Genomic DNA, 24,613 nt, shown 5'->3' on the forward strand with positions numbered 1-24,613 from the left:
TCATTATCTACTCACCCTCATGTCGATTAAGGGCTGGGAGAAGTTTCAGAGTTATCCGTGGCTTCTCTGAGTTACAGGGGGTCTCGGCGTAGCAGTGCATGTCCATATAACGGTTGCAAATGGATACCACTTTTCTTCGTAACAAAAAGACACACCAAAAAACATCCAAATACCTCCATGCTGCTCGTATGTAATGTCCGTCTTGTATTGAAGCCCCGAAATGCGAAATTGTCCCGAAAAAAAATTAAATAAGTCTATATTTCAAGTTTGGGGGCGGTGCGTGGTGCAGTGGTTAAGGCGGCCGCCCCATGTAGAGGCTATAGTCCTCAACGCAGGCGTCCCCGGTTCGAATCCCGCGTCGGGCAGACCTTTCCTGTGTGTCATTCCCCCTCTCTCTGCTTCCCCCTTTCAACTCCTCTTCCCAGTTCGTCCAAATGTGACGAACCGGGAAGAGGAGCTTCGAGAAGCTTCCGCTACAAAACAAGCTTGAAATATAGACTTATTTAATTTTTTCGGGACAATTTCGCATTTCGGGGCTTCAATACAAGACGGACATTACATACGAGCAGCATGGAGGTATTTGGATGTTTTTTGGTGTGTCTTTTTGTTACGAAGACATGTTGGTATCCATTTGCAACCGTTATATGGACATGCTGCACTGCTACGCCGAGACCCCCTGTAACTCAGAGAAGCCACGGATAACTAATAAATAAATACATTTCAATTTTGGGTGAACTATCCCTATAACACTGAAAGTATGAAAGCCTCGGTCCACAGTGAAATAAGCCTTAAAACCAAATGCCAGGACTTCTGTAACTCTGTTACAACTAACCGGCTTCAGTCATTCCCAAAGCATGGCCCACCAGGACTCACTGTGATTTTCAGCCTTCTGTGATTAACATCTGTCTGTCAAGTCAGCGGTGCTGAAATGTGTGTTTCTCTTCTATAAAACACAAGTTGCGCTTTTAACCATTCAGGTTTGGGTTTCTCTGAATGTTTACCTGAAATCTGCTGTATTTTTATTAAGTCGCCCAGAAAACAGTCAGCTCACTGATCTATCACTAGAGCTCCAGAGAGGAGCCTGAGAGAGGGGATGTAAAACCACACTGAAAACACCAAATGTGCCTTCTTATGGATCAACACTTCAAATAAAGGAGGGGGGGGGGGGTCTGATACAAAGTCAAATGCAAATATATCATCAAAAATACCATCACACTGCTTCCAGCTTTGCCTCCGAGATCCATAATTCCCAGAGCCAGGGGAAGTGCTTGTTAGAGATCGTTCGAGCCGTCTGAATAAACAACCAGGACCTGCCTTGTCAGCAGGTCATTACCTTAACTGAAGGACATTTTTAAGTATACATGAACACCTCATCCTGTATACATTATAATTTCCTTTAAATCAACAAATTCCATGATGCATCAACATACAGTACAGTACCTAGACCTCCAAGCCATACTGTTGAACTGGCTTCACCATTACAATGAGCATGTGTACTGTAGTTTATTTTGGGTCAATCCCACATATGCGTTCCCGCTGCTGTAAATACTCACCAGCACCACGTGTGCTGAAAACAGCCCCAAGCAAATACACTGTTTACTCTTGTTTGGGAAATCTCTGTAAAAAAAAATTACAGTACCAAGCTGTTGTAGGTTTTATTTATCTAACCTTGAAAAATAAACAAACTATACATTGATCAGAAAGTGCTGAGAGGTGCAACTGCGCAATGTTAGTTTCGTTTTTTTTAATGGAGTTTGTAGAAATAGATGTCATTATGAAAAAGTAACGCCATTTTCTTTCAACAAAACCACTTCACCTGTTTTGTTGCTCTCCATCATTTCCCCACTGCCAGTGTCAACAACTACAGATCCTGAGGAGGATCTTCAGATGTCTGACAGGGTTTTACTCATATAAACACTGAATCAACACTGCTGCTTCTTGGTTTATTGAAATAAAGCTTCTCTTTTTTTCTTTAGCTTCCAAGGTTATTTATGACCTCGGCATCAACAGTTAAAAAAAAAATCAATCTCAATTTCTCATGACTGAAGACTGAAGAACAGCCACTTAATGGACCCATGATTGTCCCATCATCTATACTTTTGCTCACTTGTGCTGTCCTTCCTGACTGAAACATCACCTGTGAAGTGCCTGAGTGTTGGATGAGACTTACTTGTAAACCGAAAATGTGTTTACCACTCTCCTTTGCAATCACGACACGCTTGTAAAGCAATGTTTGTCCTCGATTTGTTGCTTTAATTCTTTGCTTCCAGTCGAACCCTTATGAGAGCGGATCTTTCTCAGCATCAGATAACTCGCACATTATAGATCAATTGATTCTCAGGAAGCGCTGTAACAAACTATTTGTGGCGCCCAAACAACATTTCCCTCTTGCCTTGATGACTCGAGAGCTAAGCCGCTTAGCGTACTGCATCACACACTGGATATTGTGCTCTTCACACGCTGTACAATAAACTCCTATAAACCAGGGGGTGGAGGTGTCAGGATTGGCAAATACAGGTTTCCTTGTCAGCGTTTTTTCCTCTAGATAAAAGAAAGATTCAGATGAACAACCTCTAATGAGGTTTTAGTGTTAAAGGGATAGTTCACCCAAAATTCAAATTTCACTCATTATCTACTCACCCTCATGTCGACTAAGAGCTGTGAGAAGTCCTCCGTCCCTTCTCTGAGTTACGGGGGGGTCCGCGCAGCAGTATTTGTCCATATAATGGTTGTCAATGGATACCAACTTTCTTCGTCCAAAAAGACACACCAAAAAACATCCACATACCTCCATACTGCTCGTCTGTAATGTCCCTCTTGTATTGAAGCCCCGACATGAGAAATTGTTCCGCCGGTCAGTGCAAATCACGAGAGATTTGCACTGACACAGGAAGAGCAGTGAACCGAGACACTGGGAGCTTCCGCTACAAACAAGCTTAAAATATAGACTTATTTAATTTTTTCCGGAACAGTTTCTCATGTCGGGGCTTCAATACAAGAGGGACATTGCAGACGAGCAGTATGGAGGTATTTAGATGTTTTTTGGTGTGTCTTTTTGGACGAAGAAAGTTGGTATCCATTGACAACCATTATATGGACAAATACTGCTGCGCGGACCCCCCCGTAACTCGGAGAAGGAACGGAGGACTCTGAAAATTCTCACAGCTCTTAGTTGACATGAGGGTGAGTAGATAATGAGTGAAATTTTAATTTTGGGTGAACTATCCCTTTAAGTGATATACAGAGAGAGACCTCTGACCTCTCTGAGTTGCAATGACTGTAATGTTGTGCCAGTGTTCACGCTCCCGGTCCAGCTCCATGGCCGTGGTGATGAGGCCCGTGTCTGGGGTGATACGGAACAGAGCCTCCGGGTCTGACTGGGGATCAATGGAGAACCTGGAGGGGAGGAAAATTGGAGCGTAAGTGAAGTGACGACGATGCAGAGAGAAGTCTAGAAAGAAAAGAGTGAAGGGAAGAAGTGAGCAAGGATAAGGCAGTGGGGTGCAGGGTGAAAGAAAGCATACAGGGCAAATGTGTGAGGGACTGATAAGAAGTCGGCATTCAAATGGCCAAAGAATTAATATAGGGAGATTATCACAGCTGATAGGAGCTCTTTTGAAGTGCGACCGATTATCTAAATATCTCTATGAATATACCAACTGTCATTCCTTCCCACACACTCACTCTTAGCACTTTTGCCGGTGCTAATTGGGACATGGTTTTCTGGAGTTGTTACAGACATATCATTTGCCTCTCTTGCCATCTACAACTATGTGAGACAAAACCCTCTACAAGCACAAGTGAGTGTGTTTGTCCCTTATTAGTTGAAGAGCTGGGCTTGAATTTCAGTCCAGAGTGTACATATCCCTAACTTAAAAGGGCTTGTGCCTGAGAGCAGTATTATACTATAAAACAAAAATAAATTGTACCCTCAGAAACACTAAATAAACTAAAAAAGATGTAATGATAAACCTTTCCTCCTAAGAGTTAGAGAAGAATATATTCTAGATACTGCTCTGTAAATATTAAGCTACCAAAAGCAGCTGGAAACAGATGAGGACAGCTAGACTAGCCAAAGGTAATCTCTACCACCTACCTCTTTATTCTTTAATCTGCTCAAAAAGAGCCAAGCGAGCTGCTATTAAATTCTTGACGAGAACAAATTACCATATTTTCAGTAATGTCAAAGTATCAATCGATAAGAGAACCCACAATCCCCAATAAAGAGTACAAGTGAAAGATACAGGTGGACACCCCTGGGCAAAATGCATATTTTATTTTGGTGAAAAGGAAAAAAATACAACCTCTGTAGTGAATAGAAAATACACTTAATTCAAATGTTAGTGCACTTTTACTTTTAAGAACTTGAAAAGGAAACTTTGTACTTCTGACATGTGCAGAAGTTCAGACACCTTTCTACTAATTAAGCCTCGGTGTGTGAACTCATTAGGCCTCAGTTAACAGATAAGAAGGCGAAGTCAGGAACTGTAACCTTCAGCTTATATTACAAACCAATGTATTTATTTTTATCTGTACTGAATGTATAGAAACAGTAACAACTCTGCCATCGCCTTCTCTCAGCTGGGATTGGCTCCAGCTCACCCACTACCCTGCACAGATATGGGATATCATATAGCCAAGGGATAGATGAGTAATACTAATATACTACTATGCTAGATGATATAGTGTTGACTTCATACATGGAGACAGGGCTTATTCACATCTTGCCATGCCGTAGAATCATTATACTATGAAATGTAGGATTATGGAGATAAATACAACATGGAAAATTCATGAGTTCTAGAGAACAGAGCTAAGAACCAAGCTGCTGCCTCCTCTAGCTAGTTCAGACTGAGGGCGAAATAGCTGTACTGTAGTTAAATATGCCCACTTTGAAACTGAAAATGTATTTGATTCTTAAATATCTTCATCATTCAATAACAAAATATTCAAATCTTAAATCCTAATGGATACAGTAGAAGAGAGGAACACTAGGTAAGTTAGTCTGATAAACATTAGCTAGCTTTGTAAGCACAGTATAATTAACCACAGCCTCGGATTTGATGTGATTAGTCCACCTTTCATTTATCATGTAAAGGTTGATTTGATTAGAGGAAGATATGAGCAAAACCTGAATAAAAAACAAGAACACGTTTTCCATAATTGTCCTAATTGTGTGTACAGCACGACTAAATGTTTTTGTAATTAATAATCAACATAATAGCACGTTATACAGCTTCTATATCCATTTCACAGTTAATTTGTCTTTGTGTGTCTAGTGCTCTGGGAAGTAATATATTATATGAGGAAAAAGTGCTCTTAATTCACCTGATGTTGTTGGTCAGACCAGTATCAGGGTCCACAGCGCTGACCCGGCCCACGGTGCAGGCTGGTGGGCAGTTCTCAGATACATCCATGTGATATCGAGCCCGGGAAAACCTGGGCGGCTCATCCGCATCCAGCACCGCTACTCTGATGGAGGCCCTGTCTTTGATGGGGCCTCGACGGAGGAAGCGGGGGTCCACGATGGGGTTGAGCACCTCCACGGAGAAGGAGTAGGAGCTCCGGCTCTCATAGTCTACAGCCTGGAGAGGAGAACAGAGAGGAGTGAGCCGCTAAGATTGAAAACACTCAGTGTGGAGGTACACAATCATTCAAAGTTTAAATATACACTCACTGTGAAATGAGTGATGATGACACATTTTATTAGCAAGAAATTATGCAAATGTCGGCGTTGGAAACGTCAGATCCAATAATATGTTTGGAGCTTTCATTTGGTCCGATTCTCACACTACATTTTCCACAGCAGACTGCTAAATTACATATCAAAAGCAGAGAGATGCCAAATACTGAATTATTCCCACAGATAACAGCTCGCAGGGGCTGGAGAATGGTCACATCCAAAATCAGCTGAGGATGATTTGGAGTAAATAATACCATGGTTACCTTACATGTTGAGACGTTTGGATTCTTGAAGTGCTACTTCAAAAAAAAAAAAAAAAGAAAAGGAAAAAAAGAAAAGTTGTCGTGGGTGGATGCTTGGATCGCAGGTTTTGTGTGAAGTGGAAAGAGACATTCATGAGGTGTTGATGTTACAGCATTGCCAATGAGATTCTTGATGCTCAAAGGGTTGAAAGGATTTTTGAAAGCTCCGACACTGAAGTAACTACATGTTTGGGCGTTGGTTTGACATTGCCTAGAGTTGATGCGGGGATATTCTTGACATCCTAAGACTGGGGGATATATAGTTGCCGTAGCTTTTTACTTCTGGGATGTTGAATGTTGGTGGTGTGTTTGTGGGAGTTGCGTAAGATAAGCATGGATTTCTAAATGTAGCGCAGATGTAGGTAAGCATGTGGTTGTGCCGAACACTTTATCCAGGCTTGGCATCGTCTTGCTCGCTGCAGCGGCTGGATACACATTTGGAAGCGTGCTGGTGGTGGGTAGCGTGTTTGCGTTGCAGTGTTCCAAACATGTTGGTGGGGGTTCATTTCAGACCTTGTGACATATTGTGGGAGAGGACGTGGAGACTTGCGGACATGGAGAATTGAACTTACATCTACACTGAGTTTAAACAAGAGTTTAAACAAGAGTTTAAACTAGAAAATTTCCTCTGGGAAATTGTGAGAGGGCCAGGGGAGCTACAGCCAGTTTTGCCATCTCTGTCAACATGGGAATCAAACCCACGATCTTCAGGTCAAGACAGAGCTGATCAGACAGACACATGATCATTTTCTATAAGCACTGATATGGAGGAGCTGTAACCACATTAGGTTACCTGTGTGTGTGTGTGTGTGTGTGTGTGTGTGTGTGTGTGTGTGTGTGTGTGTGTGTGTGTGTAATCACATGACTTGTAGACTTGTGTCTACTGTTTAAAGTTCAAATGAAGCCTCTAGGTGAAAGTATGCCTGAGCAGTAGATGTTCGTAAAACTCCAATGATTCTTCTTTTTCGCTCTTTTTTTCCCGCCCATCCCATTGACTTCAATGCTAAATTTTGCGCAGTTTTTTCAATTCAATTCAAAAGTAATCGCACAGTGATCCAGATCAAGACACACATTTTAGATATATAATATACAATTTTGATTTTTTAATTGTCCGGACGATGAAGAAAAAGGAAAATAAGTAGGAAAAAATCCACACAATAACAGTGCCCGGTGCGATGGCCCATGGTCCTAACTAGAAAAGTATTTATTGTGTTCAAACCAAAAGTATAGGCAGGCCATTTGCCACTTCAGAGTAAACAATACAATACCAAAAGTTATTGGAAGGAATAAAGGACTTGATAGAAGTCGGAGGTTATGTGACCTTTGTAAAGACGGCCAGATTGGCGATGAGTTCCACGTTCTATTTGAGTGCAAGAATACATTTATCGCATATCTGAGAGAAAAATACCTCCCTAAATATTATTTGTCACCCATTTATGTTTAAACTAATTTTGTTATTACAGTCGGATAAAACAAAAGTTATTTAGAAGTTAGGTGCCTTTCTGAAGCGTGTCCTTCCTCTGTTTAAGTGATACTTTTTGTTTTGTTTTGGCCAGAGATGTATGTACAAAGTATGTACAGCCCCACTGCCTGCTTGCTATATCTTATTTGTATTGTCTAATGTTTGTTTGTGCTCCATACCACATATGTGGTCGTGATAAAAATAAAAGTGAAGTAAAGAAACTTGTTTTGTTTTTTTTCGTGACAGTATGCAGCGTCCTGAGTTTGCTTTCCGAGGCGGCGCGGCTCTTGGCACTCGCTGACAAATAATTTACACGAACAATAATTCCTTTTATAAGAATAAAAACAAAAACCGCGCTCCGGTTCTCTATCACCATGGCAACTCTATTAGCACCATAGAGACTCTTACCTGGCTAAGAGGAGCGTTAAAAAAAATTCCTTTGTATCCTTGCATCTACACAGGTAGAAGAGATTTCATGTGGGAGAGAGGCTCAGGCCCTGGAGATTGTCTGTTACAGAGAAGTTATGAAGCCTATTTGTCTGAGGTGTCCGTGTGATTGCGTGCCGCACTCCCACCAGCGGGGCCGGCTCTGAAGCGATGAGATAGCCTCTGATCGGGTTTGCTGAAATGATTGTTAGTGAGGGGAGAGGTACACACACACACACACTCACACACACTCCAATACACACTTGCTGGTGATTAAATCTAGAGAAAGCAACATGTTTGGGTTCTGGTTCAAAATACCTGTTTGAGGTTTTAGTGTTGGAGTGTGTGTGTGTCACTATGTGTGTGTGGGTCCTTAAAGTAAGTGTGGATATGAATCATCTCAGTGTGATTGGCACAGAGAACCATGTTGGACAGGATAAATAGGCTCCCTGGCTATGCAGAATAAAAAAACTCTCTCTTCTGTGCATAGTCATGTACATACAAATACCTAAAGTACACATGATTATTTGCTTGATCAGATACAGAAAATTAATCAACAACGACTTTGATAATTGATGCAACCTTTAAAGCAGCTATTTGTAAGTTTTGCGTTTGTAATGCTCCTTAAAGGGAAACTGCAAGTCTGGTCGCTAATCCTCTGTTTTGCTAACCCTCCGCTGGGCCATGTGCATTTGTTTACAACGAAGCTGGCGAAAAATCAATCCGTGGAGCGATGGATAACGTTATATAATATACGATGTTACAATGTGTATATTTGTGTAGTCTTAACAAAAGATTGCCGGTTACGGCGAGTGTTTGTGTCACTTGGAACAGGTCAGGAGTGTGTGTGTGTGTGTGTGTGTGTGTGTGTGTGGGCTCGTGTGCAAAGTACAAGTTCCCCTCAGATCCTCTGTCACTGTGTGTGTGTGTGGGTCCTTAAAGTAAGTGTGCATATGAATCATCTCAGTGTGATTGGCACAGAGAACCATGTTGGACAGAGGATAAATAGGCTCCCTGGCTATGCAGAATATTCGCTGTCAGATTCAAACGGAGGAAAAAATCATTCTGAGGATCCCAGCCGCAGTAGGAATATTGATATCCTCTCACTCGAGCTCTCTCCTTCTTTCTGATCTCTCTTTTTTCCATTTCTCCCTCTCTTTTATTCCTTCTTTCTGAGCTGTAAACCAAAGTAAAAAACGCTTTACAGGAAATCAGCAGTTTTAGAAAGAGGTGAAGTCTGATTAAAAATTATGCAAAGAAAAGGGCGAATGAAAGACATCAAAATTCAAGCAATTTGGGGACTATCTCGGCACAAGAAATAAATAAACAAGAAGAATTGTGAAGGGGGGGGATAGAGAGACGGAGATTGTGAGGCTAAGTGCGTGTGCAGCGGGGGGTTTAGTCGGGGAGACGGAGGGAAAAGGTTTTCTGACGGGGTCCCCATTACAGGGAGAGAGAGAGACAATCTGTCTGAGGAGGAGAGGTGTCACTTACACTGTGAGCACACACTCATCACCACCCCGCCCTCCCTCCATCCAGCACTCCATCTCTCCGCTCCCTTTCCTGCGCTCCCTCATACACTCCATCACCCATTCCCCTACCCAGCCTCCACCCAGCTTTTTCTCCCCCAAAGTGTGTGTGTGACAAGGCACCAGCTCTGACAAACCATGGCACATACACTCATCCTTCTCCCTCACCCGCCCTAACAGGAAGCACTTATCACAAACTTTCAGTTTTTATATGCTTTTGTGCTGTTTTTTTTCTCTCTTCTGTGCACGACTGGATGAATGGATGTGAACACATGCTCTGCTGCTTTATGTGGACCTTAAAGAGCAACCTAACACACAGGCATTACAACTTTATGGCCTGACATTAAAACTGTAGAACAGTGGTTCAAAATGTAAAAACTCTCTCTTCTGTGCATAGTTATGTACATACAAATACCTAAAGTACGCATGATTATTTGCTTGATCAGATACAGAAAATTAATCAACAACGACTTTGATAATTGATGCAACCTTTAAAGCAGCTATTTGTAAGTTTTGCTAATGCTACTTAAAGGGACAACGAGGAGTTTCTATTTGGTTATAAAAAAGTCTCACGTTAATGTGGATGAATCTACGCTACCCACACTTGTTAATGGGCCCATTTTCGATAAATATATCGTTTTGTCTCTATCGTTATTTTGTTATTATTAGTGGTGGCGGAAATGCTGGGCGAGCCGACCAGCTTTCTTTACTTTCGGTTTCGTGGCGAGTCATGAGAATAACGCCGCCGAATCGCCGTTTATGGTCGGAACTACGACGGTATGTGATCGTCTTCGAACCTCTGACTTTAATTCTTGATGAATGAAAACATGAGTCCGTCTTGCGCCGGTCAAAGAATTTCACGGTACGCGCGGAGGCTCATAAATGTAGTGTGAAAACTCTTTGCTTTTCCAAAACTCCTCGTTTTCCATTTAAAGGGAAACTATGCAAGTCTGGTTGCTTTTCCTCTGTTTTGCTAACCCTCCGCCTGGCCATGTGCATTTTGTTTACAACGAAGCCGGCGAAATATCAATCCGTGGGGCGATGGATAACGTTACATAATAAACGATGCTACAACGTGTTTATCTGTGTAGTCTTAACAAAAGATTGCCGGTTACGGAGCGCGTTTGTGTCACGGTGCACGGAGACGAGACCTGGGACACTGGGGCAATGGCCAGGTACTACACTGATGTTGCATGGTTGGTTTTCAGCCATGGTCACGTCAGGTGAAAGGTAGAGAGCCTCCATGTTCACTTGGAACAAGTCACAAGTCATGTAGTTAACTATCACAATTACTCTACCAGCTTTTTAATTAAGGTAAAAATGTAGCATAGCCACAGGAATAATACTGCTTAGTTCCTCTTTAACTTTGAGATTAACTGTTGTTTAACTTAATTTCTTTATTCACTAAGAGCTGTCTCCTGAGGTGGACACCTCCTGAAGACTTGATTATTTCCATCACTTATTTTCTTGTCCTGAAGTTACCTTGTGTGCTGCTGTCTTGGCCAGGTCACTCTTGGAAAAGAGGTTTTAAATCTCAATGAGTTTTTTTTTTTTTTAACCTGGTTAAATAAACGATATTGATTGTTATCATGCTAATCAGCTCGCCCAACTGTCCCGTCATTTTCTGGTACAAAGTCAAAATATTGTCCACTCTACACTGAAGCAGCAATGCTCAGGGGCTTTTAATAACCTCCTGTAAATGCAACAAAGGCTGAAGCTCTTAGTGAGATTGCGAGAGAGAACAACTGGTTGCAGTAAGTATGCAGTATGATAATGGTGATGATGCAATAAGTCTCATAGGACTTACAGTACGCTGCGTTCGAGACAAGTCGGAACTCGGATCTTTCCGACCTACTAAAAAGTGCAATCGACCGCTGCCTCAAGTCGGAGCTCCCACTTGGTGAAGTTGGAGAAAAAATTTTTCCCCGACTTCACCGAGAATCAATTGATGTCACACAACAATCTGCACCCGCGCAGAACCACACCATCAACGGTAAAACATCAATTAAAATACATTCAAATGCCAAAATACATTAGGTGTTCTTTTTTAATTGTTTTTTGTGCCCTTTGGAATGTTTTTATGCCTTACATGAAGCACTTTGAATGCAAAGTTTGTCCAGGTCCGCCATGTTTTTGGTTATTCTTGTATGGTGCATCTCAAATGCTTTCAAGTCGGAACTAGGAGTTTTCAACTCGGGGATTGCGACCTTCGACTTGTCTTGAACGCAGCATTACAGCTACCCCTCCTGCTCAGGGCTGACTTGACGTTACAGTGACTTGGTACTGGAAAGTGCCAAGTCAGTCCGACTGTGCCAGGCTGGTTAGCATGCTAACTTCAGTAGAGGAAAATAAGTTATGGATATAGGAACAAACCAAAATGGTTGCTCTCCACCTCTGGTGACAGCTGTATAAAACAACAAAGTTTGATGCTATAGGTGTGTATGGGTATTCTTGCCAGTGTTAGCTAAGTAGCACTAGCAAAACCAACAAAAAGTGATTTATGAAGCAAAAAAGCTAAAACTTTAGAGGCTCCAGCTTGTCTCTTGTCAGCTTTTGGACTGTTGCTTGGACAAAATAAGAAATGTGAAGATTTAATCGTAGGCTCTGGATCTATTTGTGATTGGCATTTTTTTTTACTGTTTTGTTTTGTAGGCACAGATCATTTATCCACTAATCCATAATCAACAAATTAATTGAAATTAATCAAGAGTTGCCTTCCTTAAGTGAGCAGCAACACTCCCTTATCTCTAGTTAATATTGCCCTCCTCTTCTATACACACACACAGACACACACTCACACTTACACACACACATTTTACAAGTGTAACCTTCTCCTGTCCTGTGATGCGGCGCCCCCACAGTCCTTTTTGAAATTCAAATTACTCTATACAATTTCCCTTTTAAATTCGCTTCACAGTTAGCAGAAATTAATTAGCTAACCTGCATGCTAGACTGGCGATACATAATACATCTCTCCTCAAAGAGGCCGACCCATAGGCATACATGCTCGGCTGAGAGTGTGTGCGTGCGTGTGTGTGTGTGTGTGTGTGTGTGTGTGTGTGTGTGTGTGTGTGTGTGTGTGTCCAAGCTTCACGGTAAATGTACATCACTGCAGGGTAATGTTTTTAAGCAGAGAGCTGGTGCCTCTCACTGACTTCTCTCTAATTGATGGAAAATAAATAGTCCGTAAATGTGATGAAGTGAATAAGTGTACTTGTGCTCACCTACAAGTGTCTCTGTGTGTGTGTACGTGGTCTGTGGTGTGTGTACTTGTGTGCGCTCAGCACCCCGCTGTCCTTGGCAGCTTCAGTCCTTTCTTGATTGTGTGCATCCTAAATCAAGATCATACATCACATTTGTCTGATGACAAACGCAGCTTTGGACGTTTCTGCCAACAAGCACAACTGCAGAGATGGGAGAACAAAGACTCGTCTAAATCTCCCTTTTGACTTTGTTCTTCTTCTGTTTCTGTCTTATTTCACTCCCAGATGTCCTGTGTCTTCCCTTTTTTTTTCCTAGCATGAGCAAGACATTGCCCCCTCCCTCTCCCTCTTCTCTTTCCCTTCCTCTCTCCATCTTTCTCTCTCTTTTTCCCTCAGAGGAGATTAACACAATCTCTCCTCCGCGTGAGAAAACAAACACAGATAATCCTGGGCGCACTGCTGGCGTGTGACCGAGGATTAGCCAGCCGTTTTAAGTGAGAGCATATGGAAATAATAACGGCAAACTGACACATGCGCGAGCTAGCTTGTCCCCCAGGTAAGAGGAATGAAAGGCGCACAAATAGCAGGCTTACACAGCTCACAGCACCCCGAAAACATACCTCAAAAGAGAACCTCCTGAATTGGGATACCGCCGGATTCGTATTAATGATGTTGTGACATCCCTAGTGTTGTGTCTAGTGATCCCACTTTGTTATATACATGCTCTTAAATACAGTATACATGTGTAATGATGTGCGTTGAAATCTGGGCATTACCCCAGTTTGCATTTTGGGGGCCTTTTTCACTGCATCACCTGTTATCAATGCTCTAACAATCGAAACACATGGAGGTCTTCATTCAATCATCACCTCTCTGATTTACATGTAAAGTATCTGTGTCCATCAGCTGATGCTTTCATTTTAATTGCTCCTCAATGGAGCAGCTCATTAGCTTTTGATTAGTTCATTGATTCCAATGACACCTTAACCAGCCTCCACCAGTTTGAGCTCCCATTGGCTTTGAATGATACCCTTTGGCCATTAGGGGGCACTGCTGCAGAGCAATGTCAAGAAGCCACTGTGCTGGGGAGCGTTATGCAAATTCTTCAATTACCTGCTACTTACACTGTGGCCTTGTTCACATGCTGTATCAAAAATCTATTAGCTGCCATGTGTACATTCATTAACAGCCATATGTAATAAGTAAATAAGTGGAGTGGAGCAGAGATGATGGGTTTGGGAGCAAAGAAGACGACAATTAAAGAGCATCAAAGAAGGAGGAAGAGAAAACTAGAAAGAGGAAATGTTCTTAAAATGAGCGGATGAGTGGTCTAGTCTGTGTGTTAGTGTGTCTGTGTACATATCTGCAAGTATATGTGCATCTCCCTGTGTCTTTTTTTCGCTAGTGCACGTGAATGTGAATGAGGCAGACCTGGGCTGAGTCAGAGCCACAGACAAACAAACACACACACACACACACTGTCTGACATGGCCTCCAGACACAAAACAGAGCAAGGACGAGAGATAGGGTAGGGAGGGCCTATGAGAAATATGCCCTGCATATTCGGATTTGTGTGTCTGTGTTTGTGTTTGTGGGGGTGTTAGAAAGAGAGACGGTAAGGGAATGCAGAGAGACAGCAGCAGACGATGAGAAAAAGGGGTAAAGGTGTGTGTATGTGTGTGTTGGAGGGGGCGAGGGGTGACATGGTAAGGGAGAATGGGGAGAAATGTTTTTATTGCTGGGGGTCTCAGTGGGACTGTCAGTAAATAAGCTGTGATAAGCAGCAGGCAGCTTCAGTCGGAGCCCGGTCTTGCAGGCTTTTAATGACCCAGCTTCTCCCACGTGTCCCTGCCTAACCCTCGCCGTTCTATGGCTTTACCATGTTCTCCTCCTCCTCCTCCTCCTCCCTTTGCTCGTCGACTCATCATTCACAGTCTTTGTTGTCTTCCGTCTGCCTTCCTCCCCTTTTCTTCTACCCAGCTCCATTTTGTCATCACACATTCTCTCTCGATCTCATTTTAAAGGGATATGCCAACATTTTTATTTTCGTGTCTTGCCTCACTCCCAAGTCCATGACCAGCAGATAGACACCATCCTTTCGACTGTGCGTGCAGTAACAAGGGAGATACGGGCAGAGCTGGTGCACCGCTAATTAGCTTAGCTCAAACGCTGGAAGTGCATAGGTAGTGTTAGCCTGCCTCCTACCCGAGCCGAAATCAGCAGTCAGAAGCTGATTTCATTTTAGCTGTAAATATATCACTTTATCGACATTTCAAACATTTTTAGGCGAGAAAGTAGCCGTTTAGATCAGCAGTGTGTCATTAATTTGTCTAAATACCGGCTGAATTCGGCGCTACTCAAGCTAGCCGTTGTGACCAACGCACTCCCAGTTACTTTCACAAAATAAAACACTGATTGCCCTTTACATTCAGAAAACAATGACGATAAAATTTGTGCTTTACTTTGAAATAGGAAGCTAACCTACCCTCGATGTAGCTAGCTTGAACCAAAATAAACCGTCTTAGCTTGAACCCTCCGTTTTGACCGATCTCGTCCCGTTACCGGCATTTGACCGCTCAAGATGCCTTACCGGAGAGTTTTGTCAGCTCTGAGACGAAGAACGGCCCACCGGTTTCCGTTTACAGTTGCTGAAGAGTTTCTCTGATGACTTTAGGTGGAGGCAGGCTAACACTACCTATGCACTTCCAGCGTTTGAGCTAAGCTAATTAGTGGTGCGCCAGCTCTGCCCGTATCTCCCTTGTTACTGCACGCACAGTCCAAAGGATGGTGTCTATCTGCTGGTCATGGACTCAGGAGTGAGGCAAGACATGAAAAAAAAAATGTTGGTGTATCCCTTTAATGACCCAGCTTCTCCCACGTGTCCCTGTTTAACCCTCGCCGTTCTATGGCTTTACCATGTTCCCCTCCTCCTCCTCCCTTTGCTCGTCGACTCATCATTCACAGTCTTCATCGTCTTCCGTCTGCCTTCCTCCCCTTTTCTTCTACCCAGCTCCATTTTGTCATCACACATTCTCTCTCGATCTCATTTTAACTATCTCCTAACTCCTCTTCCTCCAGCTCTTGACTCTATATATCCCTAATCTGCTATTAACCCCCTCCGCCTCCCCCCCTCTGCTCGCTCTCTCACACCCACCTCCCGTCTGACACATGGTTGTGAGGTAAAGACGAGCTCTGCCGCGCAGCATCCCTCTCCATCCATAAACGAGCAGCAGCGCCTCTGTGCAGCTCTGTTCCCTCATTCCCCACAGTTTAAACACAGGGAGCTGCAAGGTCAAGTGTGTTATATTGATGTGCGCCTCTGTATATATCTCTCTGTGGTTTATTGGTGCTTGTGTAGGTGTGCATCTCCTTTCTCTGTATCCGTGTGTGTGTGAGAGAGAGAAAGAGTGCATCTTAGATCAACGGTTAAAGAGATTCAGCCCACAGCAGCGAGATGACCAGCAAGGTCAAGGCAACACTCTGTGGCAACACAAATTGTTCCACTCGGAAATCCTTTCCTTCTCCGGGGGCGCACAGATCATCTCGTTCCACTGTTAAAATCCTTCACAGTTTGAAAGCCGCCTGACTCCGGAAAATGGACAGTGGGGCAAACGTGACACTGTAACAACCTAAACAGATTCACATGCGCACAGCAGCGACAACAACAAAAAAACTGGCTGTTGCATTTTTTATTTTCTTGTTTTGTGAATGTTTCTCTTTGGTTGTTTGTTTGTTTAACGAAGTGGAAACTGAGGGGGCGCTTAGCGCTAATTTTACGCCTTGTTTGCTTTAATTCTATTAGTTGTAGCCCATCTTACATGTTTTTCATTAGTTTCCCTGAAATGTTAAATCCCTCTTTATCTATTCAAGTCAGACTTCTTTAAATGTTATTATTAATATGAAGAGTTTCCTGTAGCACACCTACATTTACACCAAATCCCTGAGCCGCTGACGACTATAGCTGATGTAAATGGTGCCTTACAGCATCCGAAAATATTCAATATATGCTCCGCTTTGTTTGGAGGGATTGAAAACGAATCCACACGCAACCTGTGAGTCTTCAGTTTCATTTAATATTGCAGCCATTGTAGCAATCCTAGGTCTAATCTATTTCTCTTTCTTGGTGCCTTTGTAGAGGGATTAAAGCAGCACAAAACAGCACGAAGGAGGCCATGTTGAAATACTAATTGTGCTTTGTTTTGTGTTGGTTGGATCTAGTGGGAGGAAGTGTGGGTGGGAGGTGTCTGTATTAGTTTACATGTAATTTTCCCACCCGTTTCACCGGTCGCACAGCACATGTTGGAATGATTGATCGTCTTTTTATACACAGCAGGTTGCTGAGGTTTTTTCCCCCTCTTCTTTCGCTGCTCTCTCTTCTTCTCTCCGCTTGTTGCTACCTCCCTATCTCCAAGGTTTTTTTTTGTCATTTAAGCTCTTTTTCTTTTTATTATTTATTTTGTCATTTTTACTTGCTTGTCTTCCTGGATGAGTATTTCTCCCTCCCTGTGCCTCTCAGTCTCTAGCTGTGCTAATTCCTCTCTATGGCTGTCACTGATTTCGCAGCTCTTGCTGTCTCTGCATCTCTCTTCCTCCCTCTGCATGTCTTTCTCTGGTTCTTTTATACTCTTACTACCTTGTTATACCGCACTCTGAGCTGTCACTGTCTCTTAGGAGCTCATTTCAACACTCCTCCCTCACCTCTCCCATCTTCCTCTCTCTTTTTTTCATACCTCCCCTTCTTCCCCCTCATTCGTGGGTCCTCACCTTTGATTCCTTCCTTCCTGCATCTCTCACTGTATCCAGTCGTCTGTTTGCCTCTCTGCCTTTCTTTAACAAAAAAAAAAAAAAGTAGAAATGCGTACAAGGCTTGGAAATCCTGCTCCACCTCCAGGTGCGGATTGTTTTTAATGAATCCTGCAAACCCAAGGCTGAGAACTGACACAGTGATAAATTCACACACACTCCCAGCATCCCCCAGTATGCACGGCTACAGCGCTACAAGAATTCCTATGTGCCAGACGAAGGCGACAGAGCTTCTTGAGAGGTGAGAGGTGAAGCTCTTCCAAGAACCTCACACCACTCCACTTGCCCTCTGATATCGCTTGGCATAACCATGACTTGCCTGGCGCACACGCGACCTTGGAAGCACACACAACACATTTTTGAATATAAATAGCCATATTTCTGGCAGGCTTGCAATCTTACTGCCGATTTTCTCCAGAATGGAAATGTTTCAGGAAGTTGTGGATCACCTTTGATGAGGTTTTATTAGCATATGAGTTTGGAGACTTTTTCAACTCCCAAGTTATAGATGGATCACTGTGCCACAGCCAGATATAGGGGCCCTATCTAAAATAGCACAATAGCAAAATGGCGTGTTAGTCTTAAAATGAGTTGGGTATTGTTATCTTAACGCAGCGGAAAGTGATTGCTCAATTGTCCAATAAAAAACTGGTGTTAAGTCAGCGGCACATTCTTTCATTGTAATTTTAAGGACACATTGTCAAGAGAGTTCTACGTGCCAACATTACGCAGATGCACAACACACATACTCTGCCTGTAACGCACAAGCATAAGTGTACCACACTGTTTCCCATTCATCACCTAGACTAAATTTGTCCAAGCACAGTTTCATAATGAACCGAAAATTGACACTTTACACTAATCTAACACAGATGCTGTAGCCTCTTTGTAGAGCTGTGCACAGCGCGTTGATTCTCTCAGTCCCTCCTTTACCCTCAGTGCACAGCTGCTGCTGCTGCTGTGAACCTGCATCAATACTGGCCTCACTGCTCAGGCATAATATGTGATGTGCCTTTGTATTAGCATTCGGTCAAGGTGCAAGTGTCCCAGGCTTTTAAAGGCAATGAGGGATGCTGCTCTGATTGCTTTATTGCATGTCACGCGCCGAAACATCCCCAACTAGATCCAGTTTAAATAGCAAAAAGTCATAGGAAGACGCTGCATATTCATTTGCACCACACGCTGAAGTTCATGTGTGATGGACTGTTACAACGGAGCCCATAATGCTGAGTGTCAACTATCTTAACAGGTCTAATGAATGACCGAGTTCATCGAGTCATTGAGAAGATACAGATATGGTCAGCTCAGCTGCTGCTTGAACATTTTGATGACCTTACTAATTGTAAGAGTTCTTTATGAAGCAAAAACCTTCATTCACACACAGAGCTGCTGCTTCCAGCTTCATGCAAGAGAGAATTTATTGCATTTCTGTCTTTTTTCATATCTTTTGAAATTGAAGATCTTTGTGTTTTGACTTCAGGTCAAACAAAACAAGGCCCCAAGGACGTCACCTTGTGAACATAAAAACGAGTTTTGCCTTATAAGAAAAATATCATTCTTTGGAAATATAATGGACTGACTATACAGAGAACATTTTCATTGTAATGAAGTAGAGTGTCACGCTGTTTGGCTCATTGATGGAATAAGATATGCATATACAGCACCAGGCCTTGGATAAATAGGTATTGTTGTTGTGTTGGTCTTTTTATGGATATTGTTGCCAATAAAAAAAAACAACAACAATGATGAAACATCACTGGACTTATTTTGAAATTAGGGTTAATACATCAACCGGACTATAATACATAGACTGCATATGTACGATGAATCCACCTGTGTAGTGTTTATCACACAGAATACAGAAGTAGCACATGAGCACACGTCGTTAATGACTGACATCCCATATATCAGAGAAATAGCTGACAGCATCACAGGAGACACGTGTGTCCTCAATGAACTATCTCAAGGGCTCCTTTGAAATGAAAGCATTATAGCTCAGTCATGCTGCCCCCCCCCCCCCCAAACCCTCCAGCACACACACACACACACACACACACACACACCGGGCATGTGTCCCAGTTAAACCTGCATTACATGCGAGTGCCAAGGCCTGCGTCCCCCTCCTGAGACAGACATGCATGTACTTTAACAAGTCACCATGGTGATTAGCGGGTGTCAGCGCTCATCGCTCCCACCATGCACACACGTCTCCATAAGAATGTGGTTATTCATGATGACAGGCCGCTTAGGGGATGGCTGTTTGAAATTGAAATCATCTCGAATTACACTAAAGGGAACTATTAGCCAAGTGAACTCAGAATGGAAAGGCACAGACTATTTGATCCCTCTGCACATGCAAATGCTCCGCACAGAAAATCTTTGGCTGAGAGGCAGCAGTCAAAACACCTCAACAGTGGTCAAAACAGTTTTGTTGCAAATTAGACTCAACTCAGCCGCCGCAAACATTTGCATTTGGATGCGTCATGCTTTGATTGGCTTTTGGAATGGATGTTTCATTATGTTTGCTGCAAACAGATGGAAATATTGATAAAAAGAGGCTTGTTTATAGAGGCTGAATCAAGCAGGAAATTCTGTTGTTAGAAGCTCATAAAAACACTTTTCTGATGGGAGTCGAATGAGGAGAAAAGGTAACATGAATACAGATCACCACTATAAAGGCTGCTGGGAGATGAGTCATGTTCAGTCTTATAGGCTTGTATAGCCTCTTTGTGTATATGCAGGTAATTCCCGGGTTAATGGGCTTAGGCTGCATGTTGTTAGCTTTGCTTGACTCGTGGACAAATCAAAACAAACCTGCATACTCCCCCCTCTTCATCTGTCCTCTCTCTCCATCCATGCCCTTCTCCCCTTTTCCCCTCAAAACCAACGCCTTCCTTTTCATGCTCTCTCACCCCTCCCTCGTCTGTCCTCCTCCCCTCCCCTGTTGTTATCGCTGCTGACATCCAAACGACCCTTCCCTCCTCCCTGTCCCACCCCTCCCTCCATCACTCCGTCCCCTCCGTCTCTGTCATCCTCCCCCTCTCACCTTGTTGAGCGTGATGACAGCCTCTTGGTCCACTCCGGTGATGTTGAACGTGTCCCCCGTCTCCCCCTCCAGGATGGTAAACTCCAGCCTGGCGTTCTCGCCGAGGTCGGCGTCGGTGGCTGAGATGCGTCCTATCTCGGCGCCAGGGATGGCCAGTTCGGAGACGGAGAAGGACCACATGCCTGGGGGAGAGACACATGACAGCGCACGTTAGAGGGGAAACTGTCTCCATCACCTCATTAGAGCCGATACACTTCATTTGTACGTTAAACATTTCATTCTGTCTTTTGAACCGTTTTCGGATTTGCTTTTCTCCACCTGCGCTGAGCCAATATTTACAATATTTCATTCAGATAAGGCGGCATTTAATTTAACACAACTGAGAGGATGAAGGAGGGAGATTAAAGAAGAGAAAGGCAGAGCGTGTGTCTGAGCGCTCGGCACTAGGATATTATTAAAAAGCAGGTAAAATATGGCCAGAAAACCTGCCTTTTTTAAAAGAAAGTAGCTAAATTAAAAAGAGGCATGGATTAAAAAACAGAAGGAGTGGGAGATAGAGGTAAAGCAAAGATTACTGGAGGACAAGCAGCTCCCTCAAAACACTCAAAGTGAATGACGTGAGCCAACTACTCATCACACCTCAACTTTTCAGTCCGAGTCTCGCGTTCCTTCCTCTCGCTAACAAATAGTAATCAAGATAACAGGCTCTTTCATGTGTGCTGCCACGTTTAAAGTCCCCCTAAAGAGGCATTTTAAAATTTGTAAAAATGCTCTGCTGTGACAATTTTTTGATTAAAATTGCTTTCCCACAAAAAAGTTGTTTAAAAAAAGCTCCCAAATAGGCTAAAAACAGGTCTACTATTTCTCCCTCATTGAAAAATCCAGATTCTATGAATATTCATGAGTATGCAAATGCATCATGACTCGCGCCTGCCCACCTCGACCGTGTTGCTAAGTAACGGCGGTGCGTTAATGGGCAGAGGAAACGGAGGAGCGAAGTCAAAACACGAGGTTTGCACCAGGGTTCAAACAGGAGTCTTCCACATTCAAGGCGGCGACTAAACCTCTAGGCCACGGCAACTACAAACTGTATGTTTGAACATCTAGGTGTGTAAGTAGATCACATCACAGTGAACAACAAATGAGATGCAATACAAATTCAACGGGATTGGTTGCTAGGGATTCTGACGTATTAATCCCGACTGTTTGCTGAAAAACTGAATCCAACTTTTTTGGACTCTGGCTTTGAAACTGCATTTTCAAATCAAAAATGCTCAGTTGTGGCTGCATTAGCCACTTTGCTGATGAAATGTCTTGTAGCAGAACCCAAACACTACATTGACATGTTAATCATTTCAAAAAGTCAATTTTTGGTTTAGGGGGACTTTAAACATGCTGCTTTCCCTTTTAGTGCTGCCATTAAAGAAGCACATTGTGAGTCCTCTTTTTTCCTGGATGAACAGTTTGTATTTCACAGACACAGAGCACTTTTCTCTTATAATTCACCTGACGCCCAGCCTGCTGAAAATATAGACGGCCAGACACGACATCAGTGGACTCACATTACTGCATGAAATCACACACACGTACAATCAAATAACCAGCCAATGCTTTATTTCCGCCGAACACACACACACAGCGTCCATCAGCAGCACTGACAAGACTAAGTATGGTGGGAAAGATAGAAATTGAGCGAGGGGAGGAAGGGGAGGAGGGCTGGGGTAAGATATCACTGTTTGGCTCCCACACAGAACAGACAGGCTCATTCAAACAGAGCTGTTATCTGCTCGGCTAAAGCTAAGGGAATCAGATAGACCTGTAAACGTGAGAGAGAGAGAACGACATCGCACAAACACACTGGGTTGACAGAATAAAAGATAGCCAGCACTTCAACCAGACAGTATCTGGGCCAACACACAGTCAGATGAATTCCTGTAAAAAATCTGACAACATCAGAGCGAGAACAAAAATGCGAGGTTATTTCGCTTTGTGGATCAGTATTACAGTTCAGACATCAAAGTGGCATCGGCAGCCAAAGTTATCAGTCAGCGCGTTTGATTGTTGTCTTTTTAAGTCTGTTGGTGTCAAATCTCTGGTGGAGGCTTCCCCGCTGACAATTACTAATATTACAATTTTAAAAAAACACAGAGGGGGTTCTCCCTCCAGCAGCAACAGCAGTCTGTTACCACTGCCTCCAAAAATTACCCATAAGACAGTGTGACCTGGCTCTCCTGTTAGCCTTCGTCTTGTGTTAACTTTCTGCTACCATCTATGGTGTTAGGGTCAGTTTGGACCCGAGTCTTAAATCAGCTGTAAAACACACTAAAACAATTATTTACATACACATTACACATTACATACACATACATTAACATACACTAAAAACATTTTTTTCCATCCAATCTGTTTTTCTTCTCTTGGTTACATTGTTAGGCTTCCTTATCCATGAAAATATTGGTTTTAATATTTTTTGCCATCATACCCCTTAGGGTAGCGCTACAACTAATCAGAGCAAAGAGCAGGATGACCTTAGCCTGACAAGCCAATTAAAATGTATGTCATCGCGTAAAATGTCATAGCGTTAAGCCCGCCCAACGACTCTCTAAACAGATAGAGCGCTGTGATTGGTGAACACAAACGGTGTTCGAGACTCAAAAAGTTCCTATGGCCCGTTTCTAGACCGACCTACGGAGCAAATATGTTTGCTGCCGCTAGGGTGCGTCTAGATTTCTAGGCTAAAGTCAGCTGTAAAACACACTAAAACAATTATTTATCATTCCATTTGTATCTCATCTCTTGGTTATGTTGTTAGGCTTCTTTATCCATGAAAAGGTTGGTTTTACACTTATGATTCAGTTTTAACTCTAATTATTGAAATGTCATAATTTTAACCAGAGCATTTTAGAAATGTGTGAAAAAAAAGTTGTATTTTGTTTAGATAGAGGTTCCTGACAAAGTCAAAAAGTCTTGATGCTATAAACAAATGTATGTGGTACTTTTATGCATTTAAAACCTGAAAACAGGTCAGTGGTGACCCGAACACAAGAGGAAGGTTAAGGCAAGTCAACATTTGTTTACATAACATGTGTTTGGTTTCCTAGACTGCAGGTCCCATGATGAGGTTTCAGTAAAGTGCGTTTCCAGCCTTATGGACCACTCACAGTACTTTATCACCACAGCCACTTTCACCCATTCACACACACATTTAATGTACAGTACGTTCATTCATTTCTACCGCAGGCACACACTCAGCCACCAGTGTTACATCAGGGAGCAGTTGAGGTTTCGTATCTTGCCCAAGGACCCTTCAATAGCAGAGCGGAAGAGCCAGGAATCAAAGCAGCTTGAGCCGCAGCTGCACCGCGAGGTCACGAGTTCAAGCCCTCCCTGATCTTAATCCAGACTGTTGACATCTTTACTGGCCTTAACAGACTGACATCAGCAAAACAAAGCCACCATGTGTAAGTTTAGATTGTAGAATGTAAAGTCAACAGGAGGCCTGATCAAACTTCCACACAAGGTCAGAGGATGATTGTTGTCACAGTTAAGAGAAACCAGTGTTGACTATAGGAGACCGGGGCGCAAACAGGATTCTCTGGATCAAAGTCAGATGCTTTGTGTGCACATTCACTCGCCCTGACATCTTCTCTGTAGCTGCATTCATGCTTTTATTTTTTTATCTTTTTGTACTTTATTTTTATAGAAGGAACATAGACAACATACTGTACAGAAAGACATAGAACAAACAGTTGGTCACCTATACATTCATTCAAACGTTATACTGGTAAAGTTATAAATACAATGATGGCTCAATGAGCATCTCTTTTGGACATGTACACAATCCATTTTTCCCAATAGTGCAAATATTTATCAGTCTGTAGATTTAACGAAAAGTTCATCCTTTCCATGTTTTGGATATTGGTCACAATATTGATCCAGTCTGACTCTGCTGGAGGTGTGGTCTGTAGCCAGCTTCGAGTTACGGTTTTCTTACGAGCTGCTAATAATATTTTTAAAAGATATTTGTCTCGCCCCAATATATGGGGTGCAATAGCCTATTACCCAGGTAGATTGTAGAAAAAGAGCTATTAATTTCATCACCAAAAATGTTTTGTACTACTAGCGTAATCTTTTGCCAATACGGCTGAATAGCTGGGCA

At 42.8% G+C, this 24,613-nt stretch overlaps 1 protein-coding gene across 3 annotated transcripts in view; it reads right to left on the reverse strand.

Annotated features, from left to right (window-relative positions):
• Positions 1-24,613, reverse strand: part of cdh24b (cadherin 24, type 2b) — a 210,312-nt gene that overhangs the window by 25,320 nt on the left and 160,379 nt on the right. For all 3 annotated transcript variants that reach the window (XM_085804927.1, XM_085804926.1, XM_085804928.1), the window contains exons 6-8: positions 20,455-20,636; positions 5,329-5,585; positions 3,260-3,396 (exon numbers count right to left, since the gene is read on the reverse strand). In XM_085804927.1, the coding sequence (XP_085661053.1) occupies positions 3,260-3,396; positions 5,329-5,585; positions 20,455-20,636 (576 nt within the window). The remainder of the gene's footprint in view (positions 1-3,259; positions 3,397-5,328; positions 5,586-20,454; positions 20,637-24,613) is intronic.

This window comes from Trachurus japonicus, chromosome 17, assembly GCF_045865225.1.
Source record: "Trachurus japonicus isolate A0001 chromosome 17, Traja_1.0".
In the NCBI taxonomy this organism is placed as follows: domain Eukaryota; kingdom Metazoa; phylum Chordata; class Actinopteri; order Carangiformes; family Carangidae; genus Trachurus; species Trachurus japonicus.